The sequence below is a fragment of the Thermobia domestica genome, chromosome 2 (genome assembly GCF_964235325.1).
Source record: "Thermobia domestica chromosome 2, izTheDome1.hap1.1, whole genome shotgun sequence".
In the NCBI taxonomy this organism is placed as follows: Eukaryota; Metazoa; Arthropoda; class Insecta; order Zygentoma; family Lepismatidae; genus Thermobia; species Thermobia domestica.
In genome coordinates this window covers 331076997-331093373 of record NC_137455.1, presented here as the reverse complement: position 1 = coordinate 331093373, position 16377 = coordinate 331076997, and the positions used below count along the sequence as shown (strand labels likewise).

The following is a 16377-nucleotide window of genomic DNA, read 5'->3' as shown; positions in this document are numbered from 1 at the left end:
TACAAGCATATGCTACGACATTTAAAGAAATATTTACTTTTGCAGCTTCCCGAAACATGTTCGTTGTTATTAGGCACAGTTTTCACTTTCTTGGAACACATCAAAACACAGCAATACTTAGAATCACTCCACACTCCAGTTATACAAAATAATCCTAAAACCTAGAATTATGTTGAATTCACTAAATTTAATTGTATACACACTCGTACACCCATAAATATACAACTTACTCGTATATTACACTGCAAAACAATGGAAAAGGTAGTTGTCTTTTATTACTCTCTTTTTAATCAATATTCCTTATTATTAGAAAGAAGAAAAGACATTTTAGCAACCGTCGACTTCTGTACAATTAAAGAATAACTTGTTAAAGGTTATTTTTTTTTCCTTCTAAATGTTCTCTCAGTAGTTTTAAAGCGGTTGACTAATATATCGAGCCGCCCTTGTAAGAAGAAATGAAAGTACGCTGAAAATGTTGCACTCCAATTGGTTAATTTTGGGGCAATTTTGCGTGGCATTTAAAACCCAATTCTTGTAGCTTTCTTAACTTCACAAGAAGACAACCAATAGGGAAATATTATACAGCACCATTTTTTCTATGAACCAGTTATAAGATACAAAAACTACGTTTCTAAATGAAACTATATACATTAATTGGTCACTTCGAAAAAGTGGAGGGCAACTGCCCCCTTCCCCCCCGAATCGCCGTTCATGGATAGCACTAAAATAGTACTTTCACAACCATTCACTTTCAATAATCACCTGTCTTCTTGAGTCTAAAGGGCATAACTATGGGGCGTTAAACTCCTTTTTAAGAGTTATCCCATTTAAAATAGTGCAAAATCAGCATATTTAAATAAAAATATAGAAATTCTTGAATATTGTTGAATGAATGAGAAACTACTGAATTTAACATTTTTTAAAAATCTGTGCACTATCAGTGTTTCGCCTTCCTAATATTGAAAAATACCGTTCTAAGTTCTAGAGCAAAAAATGATTAAACATATCAAAGTAAAAATTAACAAAGAACTTGAGAAAGAGAGTTGCTAACATTAACATTTTTGAACACAGAAGAATGATACAAATATGAATCAACTCACCTACGGGAATCTTAGGAACATGTTCAATTAGTATAACATTTAGACATTGGTATTAAAAGAAACACAAGCACAAAGAAGACAATTTTTCCATAAACAAAACACTCAACACCTGTCTTCAAACTTCTTCTTATTTTTTTTTTTAATTTTATTTTTTTAGGCTTACTGATTCTACTAAATTTAGCGTCCCGTGATCGTTACCTAGTCACCTCAAAAGCTCCGTCACGAGTTGATTTTCACCAATCAGTGACCAAACAAACTTCGCGTATGTGATCAAGTACCACTGATAAATTAAAGAGGGGGAAACATCTAAATGAAGAAGAAGAAAAAATGTCAGTATACTGTGAGGTGACGTCATGAAACAGTCCACAAACATTAATGGAGTCATTGCGCTACATAAATGCTGTCACTCAGCAAGCACAATATTCATGCTGCTGAAAGCACTTAAATATCATCTTGAGGTTTACTTGTCGAATCATTTAGCGGTATTGCGAACTTTATACTGTTGATGACAAAGAAAAATCTGGTCGACCTCATACAGTTCATACCGCGCAGTGATCAAAAGACTGCGAGAATGAAGTCGCAGAAATGGTGCCCGGAAACAAAAAGGTTCTGGCATATCAGATGAAAATCTCCAAAAGAAGTGTGTCTAAGTTTCTTAATGCAGGCCACAAGGACCTTGGGCCTATCATCGGAGAACTGGAGGGGTGAAGACAATTATGCTGGAAAGAGCGGAGAACCTCCTCCGTTGGCACAATCATAATGGACACAAGTACATTCTCTTCACAGATGAAAAAGCTTTTACGATTGGAGAGAAACTAAAAAGATGATGATAGGATGTGCGCAATTGTTCGTCGTGTTCAGAGAGGACATCATTCCTCATCTGTCATGGTGCTATGGTTGAGTGTATCGTTCCGTGATGCAAGAGAAGCACACTTTTGTAGTAATGATGAAATGTACAAAAATACAGTCTTAACAATAGATTGTAAAGCCCCTTAACCAGACCATGTTCCGAAATGAACATAGAGTTTTTCAGTAAAACTCTGCACCTACACATCAGGCAAAGTGATTTAAGGAATATCGTTCCCGAGTTCATTGAATACAAAGACTGTCAGTCCTAAAGTTCTGATTTGAATCCACTTTATTACAAACTGAGATATTTTGGAAACCTGCTCTTCGATAACCGAAACTTGGACATCTTAAAACATGCAGTGAACAACAGCATGCAGTCATACGTGCTGCAATTGATGAATGGTCACGCCATTTGAAGATACGTATAAAACCCAGAGATCACTTTGAATTACTATTAGTGTAGTGTGTTCTTAAAATCTTAGGCAATTAATAGGTTTTTTTTTTGTTTGTTTTGTTTGTTTGTTTGTAAAAATGTATTCCTGTTTTTCTTTCTGCTATACTCATCTAATGTTGTACTGACTTACGAGTTGACTAGGTATGTCAATACTAGTTATAGTACTAATGATGTTTGTTCATTTTTTTCGTAAAATGTGTAAAATGGTTGTCGTTAGATGCGAAAACGTTAAATTGATCTTACACTGTATTATGATGTAGAACGATGTTGTAAATCAAATTGCAAGCTTCTTGTGCAAGTCGCAACATTTGTTTATCACGGGTTTGAGTTCCACTTAGGGCATAGGTGTTACGCGTTGTCCTTTCTCTGTTCAATTCTTTCTCTGTTCAATAATTTTACATTACCTCCTTTAGCCTAAAGGGCAGAGCTGTGGGACGTAAACCTAACAAATACAATTCAGCACAATTCTTATTGCAGTCAGTGGTAGATGGTAAGGCAACACCGTTTATACAAGCATGGCAACATCGCATTACTTAAATTTATTTGCTACAGAATAGAAGTAACAAGTTATAAAATATTAACTTTTATTGGTTCTTTTTTCTCTAGTGCGAGCACGTGAGATTTAAAACCTCAGATTATACTATAAATCGCATATATAGCTTCGGTAGTGAAATGAAGTTAATATTCTCATGACTGTCGAATTTTCGATGTTAATTTACATTCCATATTGTTTCCGATTGTCAACTATTCTGTTCATTATCTCCTGTAGTCCTCCTTCGGCTCTAGCTGTAATAAGTGTGTTGTTCGCCTTAATGATCTGTCCCCGAATTTTGAAATCTCCAATTTCCGTTAACGCTTCCTTCATTATGCATAGTAAACTCATTCTCCTCAAGAACTTAAAAAAAAAAAGTAGTATGTTAGACTGGAAACTCCGTTAAGAAACATATCGGCGTTAACGGGGGGGGGGGGGGGGGGGTAACAAAAAATTCCCTGTTTTCGCGATTTTCCCGCCTCAGATATACGATGGAAACATGTGAATGGTACCGTTTGAAAGGCTGTTCTATTCTAAAGAGAACGAGGTACAAAACATGAGATCAGGGTCTTTTACGGTAATCTGGAGCATTGTGAGGATCATTTTAACCACATTTCCCGAGGTATGAACCATGATCATACGATAAATAGGGATGATGCTGTAGCCGCTTGACTGAAAGTCTATAATTTACCTAAAAAAAGGCTAGGACCTAAAAGGGATAATTCTACTTTTGAACCATGTGTAATGAAGAAAACTTCTGTGTGATATTTTTTGAAGATGTTTGACCGTTTTCTGTGTTTCTGATAACAGTCGTGTAGCAATGAATCATACGTTGTTAGAATGTTTATTGAAAATATTTTCCCAAGGAATAACATGTTAATAATACGATTTTGCTTATGTGATGCGAGCATCAGAATTCACGAGAAACAAAGGGAATCTGGTGACACTACTAACTTTAATTTCGCATGTATATATGTAATTTCTGGTGTAATAAAATAAAATTTAAAAAAAAAAAAAAAAAAAACCCAGTGTAACAGTAAAATACTATGATTTGATATATATATATATATATATATATATATCCCTCGGGGTCAAATGTGTTTCAACAGTAACCACATACATCGAAAAATTTTCCATGACAGAAAGCAGTAACTGATAATGTTTGATTATTTGAAGTTTTATATATACCTTTTCACACGGAATTTTACTAAAATTCCATCGGTATGATAATTTAGGACTTCTTAAAGTCGTTAAATAAATGGCAAAAATTTTGTAATATATTCGTAATAATTAAAACTGTCTCGTCTGTGTGTCGAAATATAGGTCCTAATAATAATATTTCAGAAATACTTGACATATTTTTTAATTGTAATTGAAAATACTAACAGGTTGAATATCGTGCATGTTTTTGGTGGAAACCTAGATGTGTGGATTCCACATCGAACAATAGGTCTAAGTCTCGTGTGGCTGAGTTCTTTAGTTTTACGTCCCACAGTTGCACCTGATAGGCAAAATAAGACTGACGACTAATGAAAGATTGTCCATCAAAAACTTACATGGCAAGGATCGAACCAGTGAAACCTCGCAATAGAGTAGACACTGAGCTACATTGCCTTCTCGGTACGGAAAATGAACAACCATGAGTGATATCAAATTCTACTCTGACTATCCAGATTGAGGGTTTTGCATCACGCGAGTGTCTGGAAGTTCGATAAATGTACTTATACTACGCGACAAAACATAACCAATTTTTTCCTCGAAGGTCAAGATCTAACGGTTTACTTGTCCCTACCATAAATTCTTCATTGTAACTAGATTCCGGCATTGCCGCTTCAACTCAGATAGAACTGTATAAAGCTCTCAGTATGGCTAACCCTATTACGGTTATCATAGTTGCATCGTACAGCGTTTGTTCCGTCTAGCATCTGTAGCTTTTACAGCGCGACTGAAGAACGTATATTTCGGTAGCTTGGCTTTGCAATCAGCCCACATCATGTGACAATATATGAAAGCTGTTTTATTCTACTTTGTTCAGCTTAAAGCACAAATTACTTTGATGTTAATTATGTCGGGAAGTATGTAAATGTTATCGAATAGAGCAAATCTTCTCTACTCCCGATCCAAGCCTTTGCATTATGTTATTTCCATAAATGACGTAAAGACAATGCTCTATGTTTTTGATGGAGTATGCAGGGTATACTGCCTTAGATCTTCCACTTCGAGCACTGCGTAAAGGAATAGTAACACAGTTTAAAAACCATGATCTTCCTATCTCGAATATTTTCAGTGCGTAGCTGATGCTTGTTGTATTGCGACATTCGGCAGGCACAGCCCCTTATGGACTGTAGCTCCAAGGAGTCAGTTTAGTACTTATCTATATTTCCTAGCGAATTTCCTCACTATTTCAATATGCATGTATTATTTTATTACCAACATCATATAACTCTCCATGAGATCAGCGAAGTCAAGCAGTCCTGAGTCTGGTGAAAGGAAAGATAGGTGTGACTATTCGTACTCAACAGACGGTGTTGGCGCTACAGCGTCCACCCAGGGTCGTGAGGACAATTGGAAGCTACTTGAAAGAAAAAAGTAGCGAACTGCAGTCCACGAAACCAGCATTAACGGCGAGGGTAGCCGATCTGCTGACAACACTTTTAGAGGCCTGCACGGGCCGGAATTTTTCGCCCGACCCGGCCCGTGAATTTATAATGTGAGGCCCGACTCGAGTCCAAAATATGTTTTAACATGTAGGCCCAAGCTCATGCCATAATCAAATAAGCCCGAATTACAGACACTTAATAATGAACACAAAATTGCATTTTATTTACAGCAGTTGGAGGTTTACTTTTGAAGTTGTGCTTTAAAAGTTCTCCAGAAGCAACGGTTGAAAAAATATCGTTGTATAGTATATTTACAAAATTAGGCCCGAAAAGGCCCGAGAAATATGGTTGTATATTTTAAAACTTACGGCCCAAGTCCGGCCCGCCGAGTCGAGCTTGAGCCCGTGCAGACCTCTAAACACATCACCCCACATGAATGAGTGCCATAAGTCCAGGCCTTCTAAGAGTTGTTGCGCCAGGAATTTAGTTATTATTATTGCTAATAATAATAATATTAATAATAGTCTTAAAAATTCTGCCTGTTTGTCTTCTCTGCTCGTAAGTATATTATTTCTAACTTTATAATATAGTTAGACAGGTCAATAACTGATCAGTTTCTTTCTATGTGATTCGTCACGTGTATAAAAACTGGACAAACTATAAATTAGGATACTACACACAGGAAATTAATAATGGTAGCTTTATTACTCAGATATTAACCTGCATACATCTATAAATATGAGGATCTAGGCACTTAATTGAATACTTTTTAATCATTTCTTTTTTAAAGAAAAAAGTTTTAAATTGTCATTATAGACAGATGGCCTGTCGAATAATAATAATAATAATAATAATAATAATAATAATAATGTTTTCCCAGGACATTGAACAAAGTTATTGTGTCTTGCAAAATGTTTTTGATGGAGACAAGGATCATGTTGTCATCGAGATTGATCAATCGTCCTCAGAAAGTGAGGAAAACGAAAACGAGGACATGTTTTAAACTCTTGAAGTGTGAAGTTCCAGTTGTTGATTTTATATATTTATGTGAGAATTTTCAAAATAATGTTCAATCAAGTCTGATATAGTGCTTTATGTGAGATTGATTCTAAGTTGCATGAAGGGCATAATAATAATAATAATAATAATAATAATAATAATGCTATTTATAAAAGACTAACATTAGTGCATCACGCTGACTCCTAATAGTAAATCACGTTCATGCTCATTGCAATAATATAATGCAATAATTTAGATTTGAGCATTTATATTTATGTATCCGCAAGTTCGTTGGTCGGCTAACTTAAAAAAAAAAAAAAAAAAAAAAAAAAAAAAAAAAAAAAAAAAAAAAGTGAATGCAAACATTTAGCGCTCTTAAGTATGATTTTAACCTATAATTAGTGCTTGAACTTTTCGGGTAAACAGTACCCTCTCAATTCTCATTGCGTTTGGTTTACTCGATCCTTAGACCTGATAAACCCGCGTTTGGACCGTTTGACCAGATAGACTCGTTATGAGTTCGTACATGATAATTAGAACAATTTGTGTTACGATAATAAAGTGAAAAACTCATAATTTACAATAATGATAGACTTAAGCTTGTTTTCATAAAAACGGGGTTATCAGGTCAACCCTATTGAATGACCTGTACGTGTTTTATTCCTATTTTAAATGTTTATTCTTGTTTTATGTATCTGTTTATTGGTTTGCAACACTCAAAAAGGAGATTAGTTCGAGACTTCATTGTTTACCTTGGCGACGGAGATTGGCTAAGCTTTTGTAATACCGGCAACATCCAACTGGTTGACAAACCGCACGTGGCCGCTAACAACCGAATGACAGTTTTACTGCTTATAAGAAAAGTTGATTTAGTTTTGAAAAGCACTATAATTCTTGTTTCGTAAGAGTATTTGTTTCATCTTTCAAAAGAAACTTATCATCAGCTACACATATAAATATAAATGCAATGTAGGAAAAAAGTATGGTTGAAGCGCTAGCTCTTAATTCAGGTGGTTCAGGGTTCGATTTTCGTTTAAATAACGTAAATAAAACAAAAAAAAAAAAAAAAAAAAAAAAATGTGCGTACAGTTGTGAAATACTTTCAAATTATGATGTTGCTGTTGAAAACCAAGAAAATATGGGTATAAAATAAAATTTCCTGTTCCTGAAATGTAATATAGTTGGTAGTGCTTTGCATGTAGCAATTCACTAATGAGTTATTGATTGATTAACTGCAAAGAACTAGGTGTTTTTTGTGAGCAATAGATGGCGACTTCACTATATATATATATATATATATATATATATATATATATATATATATATATATATATATATATATATATATATATATATATATATATATATATAACTACATGCATGTTAAAATGATTATTGTGCTTCATTTGTCAACAAGATTCATATAGTTCGTTGTATTAATAAAGAATATGTTTAGTTGTCTTTCAAGTTCGATCCATAAAACAGGCGACGAGGCAAACGGTGTCTGGTGTGTGATATTACGTTAAAAATCAATGTGACTGCTTGCTTTCTGCCAGTATCGGTTGCCCAACAGGTGGTGATAGGCAGCTGTTCTTTCTCTAATAGTGGTTATTTGAACAATCTGAGTGACGCGTAGGTGCTGTGAATAGTGTTGATAGAGATTACTTTGTTAAATTTATGAAGTTGAAAATATAAAATGAAATCCTTTTCATTAATGTAGAGAATTTATATGAATAGTAGTTACTTTCAAAAATAATATAATTTTATTTTTAAGAGCAATAGTGAGTAATGAAATGAAAACTGGAAATGTTTTTTTCACAGATCGCCTATTTAGCATTCACATGAGAGACGCAAGTTCATTGGTAAAATTCTCACTTCTGGTGCTAAAATTTCATGTTCAGTCTCATTCTAGATGAGTTTGTGGTAAGTGGCCCCGCGTAGCGTAGTCGCAAACGCTCTCACCTGCGGTGCGAGTGGTCCCGGGTTCGATTCCCGATGGGGTCACGGTCGAAAAAGTGTAATACGTTTTTTCAGGCCAGCCACCTTGAATGAGGTTTTCCTGGGTTTTCCTCATTCACACCAGGCAAATGCCGGGGTGGTACCTAACTTATAGGTCCTAGGCCGCTTCGTTCCTTCCCCAATTCTTTCTTCCTTTCCTTTTCCCGGATTGTGTGCTCGCCGAGGGACGTCATCCCTCAAAACGGGAAGGGCTAAATGGCCTAGATGCCGAAAACCCAGAAATATTAATCCTTAATGAGTTTGTGATTTTTTTTTCTTTTTAAAGTTTTCACGTTTTCTTCTACTTTCTCGTTTCTCCAGTTCTTCATATCGTTTACTTGTAATTATTAGCCGTCTCCTGTTACTTCCGGAATAAAACTGTAGGAGATTCAAGTAAAGATTTTTGTCTTTTTCTTCTAATGTGAATGTACTTGAAACACTTGTTTGTTGCTTTCTTTTTTGGTAAAATCATAGTATTTATATTTGAAGTTAAATTTATTCCCAAATAGGGTAGTGTATTCTTGAGCCAGTAAAATAAATTTGTGCTCTAAATCTAGTGAATATGGCAAAATATTTCTCAAATTAAATGCAATCTCTAGTTTTATAGCCTTCCGTTCACGGTGATGCCCTTTAGGTTGAAGAAGACGGATGAGTAATGAAAGTGCACAATTATGAAATAATTGATCTAATAAGAATGTGGAAGGAAATGGGAAAATCCCGATAAAATCCACGGACATAATGTGTGTTCACCACAAACTCGCGCCCAGAGACTCTACCACGGAGCCCCTTTCCCAAGCATGCGTGTAGACATATTGATGACATGTAAACACAACAAATTGATTTGCTTTAGAATTATCAACACCCGTCTCCTATTAAAAAAGTGTTCAAAGTGCTCAATATAGTGTTCGTTTCTTTGTACTTCTTGTGTGGCTGTTACGAGGGTTATTACATGAGTTCTAAACCTACTTATGAACGGAGCAGCAGAGAGTTTATGCATGGTGTTACTTTTCAGCATAGTCCCTTGAAGCCCATTGATGCTTCAAGTACGTTAATGTCGCTGGTTTAAAAAAAAAATGAAGGCGTGTAAAATTTCATCTACGTCTTGTATAACGTCGTCATCAGTGTCAAAATAAGTACATTCCAATTTCTTTTTCAGCTTTGGAAAGTTACTAAAGTCAGGTGCCAAATCAAACGAATAAGGTGGATGGAGAACCAATCCATAGTCGCAGTCGTGAATTGCTGCCATTATGATGACTTGACTTCTGACTAGGTCTTGATGGAGAAGCACAATGATGTCAGTTTCCCACGACGCTTCTGTCGAATATTATGACGCAGCTATCGTGAAAGACCTTCATAGTGCTCCCTAGTCACTGCTCGCCCCTTTGGAAGATAATCCATCATCACTGTCCCTTCCGAATCCCAGAAAACTAGCCATCACTTTCCCAGCTGATGGCACTGACTTGGCCTTGGCCGTGTAACTTTTCCAAAATAATAATAATAATCCTTGCAGTTTTCTGACGTCTTCTTCCTTTCACTGGCCTTCGGAGGGAAATGAGGTGATGAGAGGTGTTTCCACTGCTTGAAACTTTATTTGGACTCTGGTTGGTTATGGTGGACCCAGGTCTTATCTACTAGTATGAATCGAGTGCGAAAGGCATCTGAATTTGTCCGGAAGAGATAAAGATTGCCCCTTGAAATATTGCGTCTGGTGAGCTTTTCATCGTGTCAAACGTTCTGGCACCCATCTCACGGAAACCTTGCTCATTCCCAGATGCTGGGTAATAATTCGGCTAACGCTTGCAGTAGATAAGTCTACTTTCTCAGGAATCTGCCTAATGGTCATTCGTCGATCATCGATGATAATTTCATGCACTTTGTCAATGTTCCCCTGATATAGTGCTTCCACGGGCATTGCTGATCGAGTGTCATCTTCAATGGATAAATTCGGCTGCCCATTTCTTCACTATGGCATATAAAGAAGCACCATCACCTAAATTAGCAGCCTTGTCGGCGTGGAATACTTTCTTGCAGAGATATCAGTAACAGCGCTCGCCTTCAGTTTCTCCATTTCATCACCCTTTGCTCACTCTTGTGTCTTTTTGGACGTGTTAAAAGTAGATATTAATACCAAATTTGGCATGACTTAATGGATTTCCAAACTTCGTTAAAATAATAGTAATAATCAGGTTTGGCTGGTTTAAACCAGATGTTTAAAAAAAAATGTTCGTATAAGTGTTAGTGTTCGTAAAATGTTGATGAACACATATTTGTGGATTATCACGTTTCACTCCCGTATATTATTCGTATTATATTCAGACCTAAATATCCCATTCAATACTCAGAGATTATACTACAAAAGCAACTTTTTTTTTTTTTTTAAATAAGTTTATGAATGTTTCTTGTGTGATATTTTATATAGTTTGTTATTATGGTTATGCAATTGCAATCAAAGAAAAATTCTAAATATTGTTTCGTTTTATTAATGTTTACTATTCGAAATGCCGTAAGGTTTTTTTTTTTGGGGGGGGGGGAATACAAACCCCACGAGAGGCATTTATTGAAATCAGAAGTATCTGGTATTTATTTATATATAAATGGGTCAGAGCCGAAGTGAACTCAAATAATTCGTATCTTTATTCACTTTTCTTAGTGATATGCAAATTAAGTCGTCGTATTCCTTTAACTTGGACTAATAAATGTCGTAGTGAACTAACTTGGACTAAATTAGTTCTTCTGTACTCTGCAACATTTTGAAACTGCCCTATGTAATTCTATATGGACTGTCCATATGTAATCGTTTCATTTGTGCAGCTGTTTATCTTTTTGTCGTTCTGAAATGACTCGACAATTATATTAACAAGTATGTAAAGATCAGTACAACGTATTTTTATCAGGAGTCCTTTGTGAGTGAGTCGGCAGACTTATCGCATTTGTGGCCAATTAGTCCCGGTTTCGAGTTCAAATGGAGGTCAATTCCTCTCGGATATAAGCCGAGAAGCGGTTTGGATTCCGCTTCAAGCTTATGTGACCCCTTCCAGCATAACCCAGTTGTTGCATAATAACACCAAGGCGAAACAAACTTATTTCTGTCCATATGTGATATAAATACAAGAGCAAATTATTTAAACAAAAAAAAAAAAAAAAAAAAAAAAAAAAAAAAAAAAAACTGGTTTAAACAAACAAACAAAAAGGTTTATACCAAAAACGTTTTTTTTTTTTTTTTCTCTCAATAAAAACCATGGTTTTTTCAGCCCTGGTAGTTTGCTGACGTTTTGTTTCTGTCATTGGCAAAGGGGCTTTCATTATTGGGACCATGTTTCTGAAAATTAAACTTAAATGCCCTCAACAATAAATAAACAGCCTAATTAAAAATTGCATGAATTGTACTCTGTACATATTCATGAGTTTCATGGTATTCTTTCATGAATATTCATGTCTAGAATTTGATGGAATTACTGTGATTATTATCGCTCCTTACAAAGTACATTAGTAAGGTAGGGGAAGTGTGCTGCATCTGTTGGCGATAGTCGAGTCTTTATACTTATTTTAATGTAATGTACTAAGGCTTTTCCATAAACTCACTTCTTGCATGTTCTATTTGGTGCAGGATTTAAGCGGCAGTTATTTTTAACGCTGTAATATGTATAATCAATTGACTGCATAGCTCAATAATATTCAGGAGCTCCTTCGTGGCTAAGCAGTTAGCGTATGCATTTGGCGTGGGAGCTCATGTGGTTCGGAATCCACTTTAATCAGTAGGTCCATGTCTCATATAGCCTTGCTGCTAAACGAAACGTTAATCTCAAAATCAGCTCAACTCAATAATATTCAGTGATACGTGTAATTTTATGTTTTAATAACATAGTAATCATTCCATTCAGATTCTTTTATTGTTTAAAGCTTCAGATATTAAAAGATGTTTCTTAATAATGTATTTTTATTTACTTTTAAGGTGACGATGATGAGGATGAGGATGGAGAGGATGAGGAAGAGGATGAAGATGATGATTCTGACACCAAATTAATGCTTCCATCGTCTGTCAGAACTATTGGTGATGTAATTGAGCAGGCCAAGCAAAGACAAGTTGAATCAAAGAAACAAGTGAGTTTTGTAATGACCATAGTTTTAAACTTTAAATCTTGCCAATCAAATATCCGTAAGTGTAACTTAGTCTGGTATTTCAGCAATCTGATGCTTTATTCTTGCGAGATCCTTTGTACAAATAGATAAGTTCAAAGTTTTTCTAGTCATTGATTCTTTTCATATCGTAGGCAGTTTGAAGCGAGAACAAGGCGGCAAATTTTGATTATCAGTCTTTGTTTTGTTTTGGATACTTGTTTCTGTCTTAAGATTAATCGGTAAATCAGATCCATTACTTAAGTTGTAGTAAAATAAGTAAGTATAATTCATAATGAATATAAGATCGAATTATGTACCTGATGAACTATAATACACTCAGTCTACTATAGAAAGAATATAGTTCTATCGTAGACAAACTTCAGATAACAGACTTTTCACTTTTTGAAGTGAAAGCACAGTGAACACAATAAAACTGCAGCAGTTGCTGCGGTGTAGACAATGAAACTAACAGAAGCTAATGGAAGCGACGCTGCTCAGTGCTCATCCAATTTTTAGTTTCAAACCAAAGACGTGTGCACAAAATATAGATCTCTAAAAATTGCAAGTTTGAAATTATTTGTGTGCTTATAAAAAGAAATAATAATAATACATATATAATGATAGTATATCTTTGCTCAAATCGTGTTGCTATTTTCGAGTGTTCATATTTGCTTTGTCATTTTTTAACGTTCGTGAATAGGTACATTTGTACTCAGATTTCTACAGCCAATGAATTCATTCCTGGAATACACACATCTCATTATACTGTAGTTATAACTTCTTAGGGGTATATAATTTCTAGGATTATTAACCTTTTTAGTGCCGACATATTTGGAGATTCTCAAACCCTCCTTGCTGTGATAATGCATTGTGTTTCTTTCTAATCCTTGTAGATGGCAAAACTTAAAGATTTGAAACCATTTTCAAAACTCTGTAAACGTGGCATTTAGTCGCTCATCGTCAGCGCGACGGCGGCCGCTGTCATGACACTGAATTCTGCTGCTGTCACTGTGATGATTCAGTGGTAGAACATTTATCTCTGCTGCGAGAGTCCCTGGTTCGAAACCCGGCCATGTGAGTTTGTATTGGACTATATCGTGTCCGTGGGTTTTCTCAAGGTTCTTCTTTTCCTTTACATTCTCGTTCAATTAGTTTCTTTCATAATCATTTACTTTCATTAATTACCCGTGTCCGTTAGCTATAGGGCATAATTGTGGAACGCAAAACTGGAAGCTTTTTTTCTTCATTAAGCTTAAATCATTGGAAAACAAATAACACTATAATTGAATAAAATGCACTTATTCTCCAATGGCACTTGTACACGAACTGTTCTCTGAAGTCAAAGAACATAATATTGCAGGTCACTGAATTTTTTTTATCATCAAATTACAAAATACTTCAACTATCTCGAAAAATGCTTAAGTGTCGTGGCGTAGCGGTACTTTTTATCATCGGCCATTATTGAAGTGGTTGCTGGGCGACACATCTCGATTCGACCGAATGTCGGCAAATTAAGTTGGAAGCGTAATTTCGAACTCTATATCAAAACTTTTCAGTTCGTAATGTAATAACTTGATATTCGGTATGATCTTTCAACTTCAATTTAATAGTGGAGGAGAGGTATTCGGTTTTTATTCTACTGGTCACCTATTTATGGTAAATAGCAATCAGAAAGCAATTCTTGTGATATCGCTTAACCAATTGAAATTGCGTGTAGAGTATTACCTTCATCACTGATACCAATTGAAGCAGGGTAACGCAGAGGTACTTCCATTGTTTCACCGACTGCAAACAATTGAAGAGAGCGGAATAGTTCACCAGTAGCCAGCTACCAATTAAAATGGATTATTAATACTTTACTAATAGGCACCAATTTGTAGGAAGCGGCGGTAAAGCAATAGTTATGATCTTGCCGATGCCCACCAAATGAAGTGATGTAATACAGCGGCAGTAATTAAGTTTCTTCAGGATACCAATTGTAGTCAGTGGTTTGATAATACAGCCATGGTTTATTACTGGCGAGGTTATTGACTCTTTGTAATGGGACGGCACAGCGATACTTAGTACTTCAGTAATACACAATTTATACTGTACAGGAAAATTATTATTATTTTAATGCACAATTTGCAACAATTTAATTTAGAGATTTATTATTACTTTTAGATCATTCGCTTGAGGAAGATTATATATATATATATATATATATATATATATATATATATATAATGTGTGTGTGTGAAAAAGATTCATTTTAGCTATGGTAAGAACACAAAATAAAACTTTTGGTCTGAACAATAATTTAAACAATTCACCAGAATAGAAACACTAACAAACTCCAACGGTGGATGGGAAGTCCTGCTACCTGGACGTACCTATCTAAGTGACGTGGTTTCCTTTGGACGAAATTAAATCTATTGATGGTAACGAGAAGAAAGATGAGTCGGTTGACAGACGATGATCAGGCATCATTGGAAGAAACGAAGAAACTTAAATTCTGGAGTGACGAAGTAAGAAATCCGAGCGGTGACATCTTCAACTTAGCGTCAGTCCACTTCCTTCTAACGGTGACTTTCTCGGAGCATGGCTGGACGGGCAAGCTTATTACATGGCAGGAATTATGGGCGATGCCTTTTAGCAATACCAGAGCACATCGTTATAAGACGGCGAGAGAGAGCCTGAGCATAACACCCTTGTTCACTTGGAAAGTTAACAGTTCTTCCAGACAAGGAAACGAGAGACTCCTAGCCATAAGGTGTATTGACTGAAAGGATAGGCGGTCTTCTTAAGAATTCAAAATGTGGAAATCACAACCGATTTTGGAGGGTGTTTTTTTAGAACAGAAACTACAAGAGATTTCGGGAAATTACTATTTTGTTTTGTTTTGTTTAGAACAGAGCAGCAAGAGCGTGATGAGGTGAGGTGATGAAGATGTTTGAAATTCAGGGAAAACACTAATTTACTGATAGAAGTTAAGCATTTTATTGCGATCAAACATAAGTTACATAAGTTAGGCAATGTTGCATGAGATTATCGTCTCAAAATAGACTTGGTCTAAGAAAATTGTCAGATTAAAGTATAGAATACAAACAATAATAAGATTTAGGGGAAGCACGCTTGGAAACTTAGACATGTGTTGAGTGTTAGCTAATGAAAGAGCTTACTTCGAGACACTCATAGAATTGAATGAAATTTACTTTAGACTAGTGTGAAAGAATTCATTTGTGAAGCGCTTGTCAGAGAATTTTTCAGTAAGAAGAAGTTTTCAATTTAAATCCTGAGTTAAAAACGAAGACGGTTGACGGCCTGTCAATGCCTAAAGACAACAATTTTCTTATTAGTTGGTCATAGTTCGTGACGGACATTTCAGTTAATAGAAGTGTATAATGTAGTTCAGAACACAATCACTGCAACACAGTTCGAGATCTTGAACTTAGTATTCAGGAACTTCTAAGCACTAGGAATGCCTTGCCATGACGTTCGAAGTATGTTAGCATTCTGCTCAAATAAGTAAAATATGTTTTTAGACAAAGTCCAAAAAGAGCAGAAGGAAGGACTTGTATTATTAGCCTTCTGTGTAGACGCACAACCACTGATTACCAAAAGTTAACATTCCCTACTACTGGAAGATAATGAATTCGGTGCTCGAAAGCCTTAAAGTGCGCTTCGGTGCTTGCGCTCGCGAACGGATCGTATGTTTTCACCTTTCTACTAGAAGATAGAAGTGTC

General features: G+C 35.6%; 1 protein-coding gene across 5 annotated transcripts in view; it reads left to right on the top strand.

Annotated features, from left to right (window-relative positions):
* Positions 1 to 16377, top strand: part of LOC145678698 (PHD finger protein 14) — a 101886-nt gene that overhangs the window by 12399 nt on the left and 73110 nt on the right. For all 5 annotated transcript variants that reach the window (XM_081749111.1, XM_081749112.1, XM_081749110.1 and 2 more), the window contains exon 3: positions 12485 to 12633. In XM_081749111.1, the coding sequence (XP_081605237.1) occupies positions 12485 to 12633 (149 nt within the window). The remainder of the gene's footprint in view (positions 1 to 12484; positions 12634 to 16377) is intronic.